The 10203-nt window shown below is 46.7% G+C and overlaps 1 protein-coding gene and 1 long non-coding RNA gene across 2 annotated transcripts in view; one reads left to right on the top strand and one right to left on the bottom strand.

The window, feature by feature from the left end:
- Positions 1-570: 570 nt before the first annotated feature.
- Positions 571-10203, bottom strand: part of LOC129031843 (uncharacterized) — a 15088-nt gene continuing 5455 nt past the window's right edge. The window contains exons 3-4 of the long non-coding RNA XR_008501135.1: positions 3804-3885; positions 571-1615 (exon numbers count right to left, since the gene is read on the bottom strand). This is a non-coding gene — a long non-coding RNA (uncharacterized LOC129031843). The remainder of the gene's footprint in view (positions 1616-3803; positions 3886-10203) is intronic.
- DNPEP (aspartyl aminopeptidase) overlaps positions 4153-10203 on the top strand; it is a 25573-nt gene continuing 19522 nt past the window's right edge. Inside the window, exon 1 of the mRNA XM_054478648.2 lies at positions 4153-4354. Coding sequence (XP_054334623.1) covers positions 4172-4354 — 183 coding nt within the window. The 5' untranslated portion in view covers positions 4153-4171. The remainder of the gene's footprint in view (positions 4355-10203) is intronic.

Here is a 10203-nt window from a genome sequence, read left to right as displayed (position 1 = left end):
ACTTCCAGCTAATTTTTATATTTTTGTAGAGACGGAGTTTTGCCATGCTGTCCAGGCTGGTCTCGAACTCCTGACCTCAGATGATCCGCCTGCCTCTGCCTCCCAAAGTGCTAGGATCACAGGCGTGAGCCACCGCGCCTGGCCTGCTCATGCTTTTCCTCTGCCTGGAACACCCTCACCTCCACAGGGCATTTCTTACCACAGTGCAACACTTCTCGTCTCCCTCTCACGGCCAGCTCCAGCCTCATTTCCCAAGTTCTTCTCAGAGCCCAGAGTGGTTTGGAGCCCAGACTGGAAACAGACTACCAGAGACCCTGGTCTCAGCTCTTCCTCGCTGTGTGACCTTGGACAAATTGCCTTCTTCCTTGTGTCTCCATTTCCTCATCTGTAAATGAGGGTGATAATGCATTTCTCAGAGGGTGCCTATGAGGATTCATTGAGTTCCTTGATGTAAAGTGCTTTGAATAGTTCTGGGGACATAGTAAGTGCTATTTAAATGTTAAATGAAAATTATCTTTCCCTGCCTTGTATTACTATGACTTTATTTCCTCTAAGTTAAGACACCATGAATTGTGAGACACTTCATTTATTTAATAACATTATTTCAAGGGAAAAAAGAAACATTACCATGTAATGTACAAATTGTAAGTCATCTTCCAATTTCAGAATGTGTAAATTGTTCAGGAACAATAATATTTGTGTGGTGTGTGCGTCTTCCTGCTTATAAGAGAGTTCTCATTTCAGCTTTGTGTGCATCTATTACTTATGGTTGGTGCCCAAGGGCTTGAGTTCAAGTCCTTACTCCCAAATTTTATTTAGCTAAGCATTCTTGGGTAAGTACTTTGACTTCTTTAAGCCTTGATTTTTTTTTTCCTAAATAGCCTAAGTAACTCACAACAATTGTAGTGAATATTAAGCAAGTTCATATATACACGCACACATATATATAAGGTGTTTAGCGCCATATTGGATATTCAACACAAAAGCACTATCATTATGGTGATGATTTTGAAACTTTTGTTGAATTGAATCACATATCTCCAAAGACCTGGGACGCCGAGACGATCTGGTATTTCATGGTCCAAGTGCCCTCCAGTGGCCATAAGGAGAAGCTGCAGGCTTCCGATGCACTTAGGGGGAGCCCTTCCTTAGCCAGCCCAGGAAGTAATTCAGCCACGCCCACCCATAGTCAGGCTTATCCAGTTTTCCTGGAATTCTTCACATTAGATTTCCTTTTACAAAGACCTTAAAGGGCTTCTAAAAAGTAGGATAAGAGACTAAAAGGCAGAGCTTTATCCCAGGAAGGCTGCAGCCTGGCCATGTACTGTCCTCAAAGCCTGTGGGCCCAGGGCCCCAGGCAGGCAGGCAGAATGGTGAAATGCCATGCCGAGCATCAGTTCTCCTCTGACCCAGACACTGTGGATCTGTATAGTGAGAGAACTCGCTTGCCCACATCCAAAAATCCAGCAGAAAATAGCATTAGCCCATTCTAAGAATCTGCATCTGTGCTTTGACATATTTGTCATTTGTTTACCCATGCACTCCTTTCTTCCATTGTTCCTTCATCCGTCAATATTTATTGAATACCGAGCTTGGCAGCCTCACGTCCTAGGTGCTGGGGGTTAAAAAGATCAATTTAACACAGACACAAACACAGCCACCAAGAGTTGTTCATAATGTCCCAGACACCACACGCAGAGTTAATCCTTGTATTCGAGTGTTTACAGCTTCTCTGTGTGGCTGAGGGAGGAGGGAACAGGCAGAGAAATGAACATCAGATCCAGGCTGCCTGATTTCCCCTGACGAAACGTGTCCATAATGGGAGCTTTGTCTGGCTAGGTCAGGGAACTGACTTCCTCCTCCTGGGCCACGCTGCTGCTCTGAAAAATCCTCCCTGATCTCAAACACTGACCAAACTCCCAGCTGCACCTATATCAGAATCCCTGATCTCTCCTTCCCCATTGCCCTTTACCCAGAGCCCAGAGCTGGGAGTCAGGGAGGAGAGATGTGTTTTTAACCCACCTTGCAATGGATGGCCTGGCCAAGGCTGTTACTTACCATGACTTAGCAGCCACGTGCAGCTTAATGCCATCTCTGGCTCACTCTCCCTTGCCAAGGACTGAAATGAAGGAGCCTCACTCTAGAGCACTGCCAGGGGTGTGCAGGGGGTAGGTGGTCGGGGGGTGTCTGCAAGTGCCCAGGGTCTATCTTTCTGGAAGATGGCAGGAGGGAGAGGAAGACCTGGTGAGCGTCTATTACTGATTGTCCCTGGGACCCTGGTGGCCTCCCGGAACTGCTGCCTCCCTCCTTCCCTTCATGATCAAACTTTTCAAATGTCCTCCCCACACCCACCTTCAGTTTCCCCTTGCAGGCTCCTCATTGTCCCATTTCCTCAGAATTCTTGCAGCTGCAGTCACAAAGGCTGGGTCCTCTACTCCTAGACCAGTGCTGTCTCACAGAAATACAATGGAAGCCATGTATGTCATTTTGAATGTTCTAGTAGCTGCAATTTTAAAATGTAACAAAAACAGGCTGGGCGCAGTGGCTCACGCCTGTAATCCCAGCACTTTGGGAGGCCAAGGAGAGTGGATCACTTGAGGTCAGGAGTTCGAGACCAGCCTGGCCAACATGCAGAAACATCATCTCTACTAGAAATGCAAAAATTAGCCAAGCATGGTGGCAGGCACCTATAATCCCAGCTACTCGGCAGGCTGAGTAGCTACTCGGGAGGCTGAGGCAGGGGAATTGCTTGAACCCAGGAGGGGAGGGTTTGCAGTGAGCCAAGATGGTGCCACTGCACTCCAGCCTGGGTGACAGAGCGATACTTTGTATCAAAAAAAAAAAAAGTAATAAAAACAGGTGAAATTAATGTTACTAATATAGCAATGATAGTATATTTAACAATGTATCCCAAATACTATCATTTTAACCTATAAGCAATATCTTAAAATGGAGATATTTCATACATTTTGTACATAATCCAGTGGTACATTGTTTTATAGGTATAGCACTTCTCAATGTGAGAGGTACTTGAAGGTGTAGCCACATGTCAAAGGCTCAATAGCCCTGCATAGCTGGTGGCTGCTGTACTAGCCAGCACAGTTCTAGAGCCTTCATTCTCTACTTGGCATCCACGCTTTTGCTGAGTCCAGTAATTATCCCATTCCCATGTGGCCTGTCTCCCTTGGGAGATTCGAAACCCCTCCTCCCCCAGGGGCAGAGTCCTCATTTTACTCATCCCTCTGTCTCCCAGGGCACCATCAAACTGTGCCCCACACCCAGGAGGCCCTCAAAGCATGTTTGTTGATGGGAGTGAGTGTTGGGGATTGATTTTTGTGGTTCAGTTATGGCTGTAAATGGTGTTTTATAGATTGCTTCTACAGAAGCACCCTGCTGCAATATTAGCAGAAACAAGCAGCAGTGGTTGTCAGCACAGGCAGAGGCCTCGGGGCAGATGGGGCTCCCTGAATCAGGTGGGGGAAATCCTGCTAGACGAGATACCATTTCTCTGGTTTAAGAGCCTGTCATTGCCACAGCGCGCTCCTCCAAGCAACCCCATCTCTGTTAGAGCTCAGAGATAGCCCCTGTCGGAGTGCATTACACAAAGGATGTGTCTCCGGCAACCCGCCACCAGGCTGGCAGCTCCTCAGGGCAGAAATGGGAGTTATTCAGGTGGACAAGAGCCTGGCCCACAACAGATGCACCAAGCATGCATTTCGAGTGAATAAATGAATGGATGACCGGAGCCAGTGAAGCCTCGCATTCATGTCTTCATGCCCCAGAAGTCTTTATTGAGCACTTACTACATCAGACACTGTACTTGATACTGGGACACAGCAGGGAACAAGGAAACAGGGAGGGCCGTGTCCTCCTGGAGCTCACATTCTGATGGGAGAGACAGATAATAAAAAAGTAAACACGGATAAGTGAAATAATTAGAGCATTGGCTGGCAGGAAGCAAACAAAGGGGCCAAAATAGAGAATGAGGGAGGAGTTCTTCAAGGAAAGAAGAAAGTCTCTATCCTTAGCCTCCCAGAATACAAGACACCCCGCCCCCAGGTCAGGTGTCAACATTTAGACGTTGGCCACCATACGGCAGCCTGTGGCTTGGGGTGCCCTGAGGATGTTACTGCTTCAAATTGCACTGGTGATGTCATAATGGGCTCTAGGAATGACGGAGAGCCCTGGAAGTTGGGGCCCAAGGCAGGGGGAGGATCCGGCAACAAAGGCACCCGGTTCAGCCCTGTTCACTCAGACCCAGTCTCCGGCCTTGGGAGGAGGCGAGCAGGTCACCATGGCTCGGAGCCTCTCCACCATGTTCGTCCCCAACAGCTGGCTCAATGCCTACCACAAGGTAACCGGGGCCTGTCTAGTTCTGTGGTCAGCGGGAGTGTCCCAGCCAGTGCAGACACATGTTCTTGGGCGCCGGCCTTCCGTGAGCTATGCACTGGCTTAGGCATTATGGGGATAAAGAGAAGAATGAGATACGGTCCCCTGCTCTCAGTCTGCTAACAAACTAGACCTCGAGCAAGTGGCTTAACAGAATAATACTCATCATCTTGGCCAACTTTGGAGGATTTAATCTTTCCAAACAACCCTGTCTGGTGCCCTATTCTCTCCACGTTGCCCAACAACTGAGTTCAAGGGCAGCCCACCCATCGGCACAAGTGTTTTTTGATAATTTAGATTAGTGTTTCTCAGGGTGATCTAAAGATGGCAAAATTACTTGCAGCACCTGTTAAAAGTGGAGATCCCTGGGCCTCAGCCCAAATCTTCCATATCAGGAGTTTCAGGTACGGGGCTCATGAATCTGCATTTTAAATAGCACTCCGGGGGATTTGCACCCTAAACACTGCCTTAGAGTTTAAACACCTGCCAGTTTCCAAGCCCCATGCCTGGTGGACCAGGGTGGGTCGGTTTCTGTTTGAGATGGGTGTTGGCCTTTGATATTTTTATTACTGATGAGAAGCCATGATTCATAAGCTGCTGGTGGCCAGCTGTCAGCTTGGAAAGGAGTCAGAGGCCACTGAGAACAGAATTTCCTATCTTTTCAACCCATCTATAAAATGCCTACCTGAGCAGACACTGTTTAAAGGCCATTAAAATAGCAGACACAGAATCACCCAGTCCCTGGAACTTTATAGACATATTTATTCAAACTCAAGTGCTTGCAAAGAGTAAATAAACGGGAAGCAAAATGAGTAAGCATCCCTAGAAATACGAACTGAAAGTAAACAGCCCTGTTCACTAAAATAAACAAGACAAATCCGCGAGGATTAAATGACCTCTAGTCAGGTTGAGAGCCAGAAATGCCCCATCTTGGCTCCCGGAGGAAGGCGAGGGCCTGTGCCTGCCACCTGGAGGGGGTGCGTCAGAAGCTGCATTCCTTGGGGGCTCAGAGCCGGGCCTGCAAGGGCAGATATTACCCTTGGGTGGTAGGAGTGCACCCCAGGCCCCCCTGGCATCCTGCCACAGGGCCTAAAAACCCTCATGTTTAAAGATTAAGAAGTGTGTCCTAAAAGTCTTCTGAAAAAGTCCAGGTTTTCTAGAGGCATATTACCCCTAGTTACTTTTTTTTTTTTTTTTTTTTTTTTTTGAGATGGAGTCTCTGTCACCCAGGCTGGAGTGCAGTGGTGGGATCTCGGCTCACTGCAACCTCCACCTCCTGGGTTCAAGCGATTCTCCTGCCTCATCCTCCCAAGTAGCTAGGATTACAGGCATGTACCACCACACCCAGCTCATTTTTGTATTTTTAGTAGAGATAGGGTTTCACCATGTTGGCCAGACTGGCCTCGAACCCCTGACCTCAGGTGATCCACCTGCCTTGGCCTCCCAGAGTGCTGATATTACAGGCGTGAGCCACTGCGCCCGGCCCCAAGTTACTATTATTTGCCATTTATTCACTAATTTAGTAAACATTCATTGAGAACCTACTACATGTCAGGCCAGGCACTAAAGATATCAAGATGAGTAGCACAGAGATCCTTAAGTTGCTCACAGTTTAAAATAAGAGATAATACTAGCTTACAAGTACTGCCCACTTAACTATTTGAAGAACTCAGTGATGAGCACCCTACATGCATTATCCCATTTACTCCTCATAACATTATGAGGTTATGACTGTATTCCTCCTGTTTACAGATAAGGAAGCTAAGGCTCTAAGTCTGTGGTGTGATGGTAGATGTTTAACAGCTAGCTCTCTGGGCCAGGTGTGATGGCTCACAACTGTAACCCTAACACTTTGGGAGGCCAAGATGGGAGGACTGCTTGAGCCCAGGTGTTTGCCACCAGCGTGGGCAACATAGTGAAACTCCATCTAAAATTAAAAATTAAAAAAAAGAAAAGCATCCAGGCACAGTGGCTCAAGCCTGTAATCCCAGCACTTTGGGAGGCCGAGGCAGGTGAATCACTTGAGGTCAGGAGTTTAAGACCAGCCTGGCCAACATGGCAAAACCTTGTCTCTATTAAAAATACAAAAATTAGCCAGGCATGGTGGCACATGCCTGTAACCCTTGCTAATCTCCAATCTCGTGACTTTAAATAGCATCTGTATCCCGACAATTGTCAAATTTACATATCCTCAGCCCAGATATCTCTTCTGAACTGTATATAGTCTCACATATCCAATTGTTTTTGCACAGTGTCCGTGTGGGCCTAATAGGAATCTCCAGTGTATGTCTTAATCTGAACTCCTTGTTCCCCAAATTTATTCCACCCACATTCTTGATCATGTGGAGGCTACTTGGAAGGCTGAGGCACGAGAATCACTTGAACCCAGGGGGCAGAAGTTGCAGTGAGCCAAGATCACGCCACTGTACTCCAGCCTGGGCAACAGAGCGAAACTCTGTCTCAAAAAACAAAACAAAACAAAACAAAAAACCAACTAGCTCTCTGGAAGAAAAAAAAAATGCCCTGATTTGTAGTGTTTGCCAATCTCAGTAGTGTAAATACTTGCAGGCCTGTCTCAAGCTTCCTGCCTGATGTCTCTGAACGTGGAACAGGAAAGAGACGGGGGTGGGAGGGGAGGGGGCTGGCTCTGGCACAACACGGCAAATACGACCCACAGCTAATAAATGCAGGAGCCAGGATGTGAGCCATGTGTGTGGATCCCGGTGTCACTAACTATACAAGAGCACTGACATTCAAGGGGCATACATCTTAAGACCTTCGTGAAGTGCCAGTTTTACAGTGTTCCATAAAACTTGCAAGGTAACAAGCACTTTCCTATACCTCTTTGTTTTCGTCACTAACAGGAGCAGTTGGTTTCCCTTTGAGGGCCATTCTGAAAACCTTTTTATTTGGAAATAATTTTACCTTCCCAAGAGGTTGCAGAAATTGTACACGGAGGTCTGTGTGCCCTCCACTCAGTTTCCCCAGATGGTTACATCTTAGATAAACACAGCACGGTATTACACTCAGGAAGGTGACATAGGTAAAATGTGTGTGCATAGGGTTTGATGCCATTTTTTTCTAGGTTTGCCAGATTTCGCAAATGAAAATACAGGAAACTCAGTTAAATTTTGTTTTCAGTATAAGCATATCCCATGCAATATTTGGGACATACTTATACTGAAAAGATTATTTCTTATCTTTTTTTTTTTTTTTTTTTTGAGATGGAGTCTCGCTCTGTTGCCCAGGCTAGAGTGTAGTGGTACAATCTCAGCTCACTTCAACCTCCACCTCCCAAGTTCCTGCGATTCTCCTGCCTCAACCTCCCGAGTAGCTGGGATTACAAGTGCCCGCTACCATGCCCGGCTAATTTTTGTATTTTTAGTAGAGATGGGGTTTCACCATGTTGGTCAGGATGGTCTCGAACCCCTGACCTCAAGTGATCCGCCTGCCTTGGCCTCCCAAAGTGCTGGGATTAGAGGCGTGAGCCACCATGACCAGCCCTTGTTTATCTTAAATTCAAATTAAACTGGGCATTCTGTATTTCATTTGGCAACCCTAACTTTATCATGGTTAGAGTCATAACCACCATTATAATTAAGGCATAGAACTACCCATCACCATCAAGATATTCCTGAGCTACTCCTTCATAGTCATACACATCCCTCCCCAAATCCTCCCTAGCCCTGAGCAACCACTAATCTGTTCTCCATCTCTATAATTTTGTCATTTTTTTCACTCAGCATAAGGCACCTGAGATCCATCCACAGTGTTGCATTTAGCAACCACTTGTTCCTTTTTATTGCTGAGTATTATCCCATGAAGGCCCTTTTTCACCAAGAACAATTATTTTTCAAAATTTCTTTAATTCAGTAGTGTTTATTGTATATCCACTACCTGCCAGGCACCGAGGGTTGCAGCAGCAAAGTAAAACTGATTACACGTCACAGGCCAGCAGGTTACTTCCAGTTGACAGAGACTTCTTCCTGTGGATCCTAAGACAGGAGATGATACTGGCGCTAGGAGGGGAGGATTGGCCTCCCTGAGCACTTCCCTCTGGAGATGCTAGGGAAGGCTTTGTGAAGGAGCTCGGGAGGCAGGGTTTGCTGATGGATCTGACATGGGGTGCAAGAGAAAGAGATGCACCAAGGCTAACACCAAGAGTTATGACCTGAAACTGGAGGACAAAGTTGTCATTTACTGAATGTATGGTAGATGCACCTGACAGCAATAACCAAAGCACACCCTGAGAATGACCCGGAATGGCAGATATACTTGATGTGTGTTTGCAGTTTTGAGCTAAGAAATCCTGGAGTGGCCAACCTAGAGATCCTCATCTATGAGGAACCTTTGAGCCCCCTTCCCATCCTGTGGAACAAGGGCCATACAGGGGATTGAGGAGCTTTGTTTTGGGTTAAATGAAGGTTGCCAGGTGGAGGTTGTTAGGGAGCAGGTGTTGAGTGAAAATGCGTGCTTTCTGCAGGTGACAGCGGTTCTACTGTCCAGCTCGCCACCACTGGACCATCTCGTATGTAAGTTCTCCTCAATAGACCTCATGTCGGCCGGGCCCAGTGGCTCACGCCTGTGATCCCAGCACTTTGGGAGGCCGAGAAGGGCAGACTGCTTGAGGTCAGGAGTTCGAGACCAGCCTGGCCAACATAGTGAAACCCCGTCTCTACTAAAAATACAAAAATTAGCTGGGCGTGGTGGTGCATGTCTGTAATCCTCAGGAGGCTGAGGCAGGAGAATCACTTGAACACAGGAGGTGGAGGTTGCAGTGAACCGAAATCGCACCACTGCACTCCAGCCTGGGCAACAGAGACTCCCTCTCAAAAAAAAAAAAAAACCTTGTCTTGTTTGCTGGCTCTGGGTCTCTTCTTTGGCCTCTTGAACCTGGGGCCTTCCTTATTGGAGTGGACAGGGGTTCAGCACAACACTGAGACGGGAAGAATGTGGATGGAATAGGTTTGGGGAACAAGGAGTTCAGATTAAGACATACTACACTGGAGATTCCTATTAGGCACACATATGGAGACTGTGCAAAAACAATTGGATATATGAGAATACATATAGTTCAGAAGAGATATCTGGGCTAGGGATATGTAAATTTGACAATTGTCAGGGTATGGATACTATTTAAAGTCATGAGATTGGAGATTAGCAAGGGAGTGAGGGTAGAGAGATTTCTAAGCACTGAGCCCTGAGGCCTTCCATTTAAAGATGGGAGATGAGGCCAGGCACGGTGGCTCATGCCTGCAATCCCAGCAATTTGGGAGCCCCAGGTAAGAGTATCGCTTGAGATCAGAATTGGAGACCAGCCTAGCCAACATAGTGAGACCTCATCTCTATTTTAAAAACATGAATATAATAAATAATAATAACATTAAAGATGGGAGATGAGGAGGAGCCAGAAGAGACCCAAAGGAGTGGTGGTGAGGGTAGTAAGTGTCTGGGAGGCCAAGTGAAGAGAGTGTCCCCAGGAGAGCAAGCGGCTATGTCAAATGGGACCCATGGGTCAAGGACAGTGAGGACTGAAAATCGACCATTGGGTTCAGCATTGTGGAGGTTGTTTTTGACCTTGACAAGAAAAGTTGTGGTGGAATGATAGCTGTAAAACCTCATTCTAGAGGGTTTACAAGAGAATGGGAGAAGAGGAATCAGGAAAACATAAGATTAGATAGCTCTTTTTAAAAGAGGAGATTTACATAAAGAGGAGAAGGAAAATGAGGCCACCGCTGGAGGGAGACTGGGGATTAAGGGAGGATTATTTTTTCTTGGGAGAAATTATAGCACATGTATATGCTAATCAGCTTG

Source organism: Pongo pygmaeus, chromosome 11 (genome assembly GCF_028885625.2).
Source record: "Pongo pygmaeus isolate AG05252 chromosome 11, NHGRI_mPonPyg2-v2.0_pri, whole genome shotgun sequence".
Classification (NCBI taxonomy): Eukaryota; Metazoa; Chordata; class Mammalia; order Primates; family Hominidae; genus Pongo; species Pongo pygmaeus.
The sequence above is the reverse complement of the archived record's forward strand: the minus strand, read 5'-3'. Positions and strand labels throughout refer to the sequence as shown.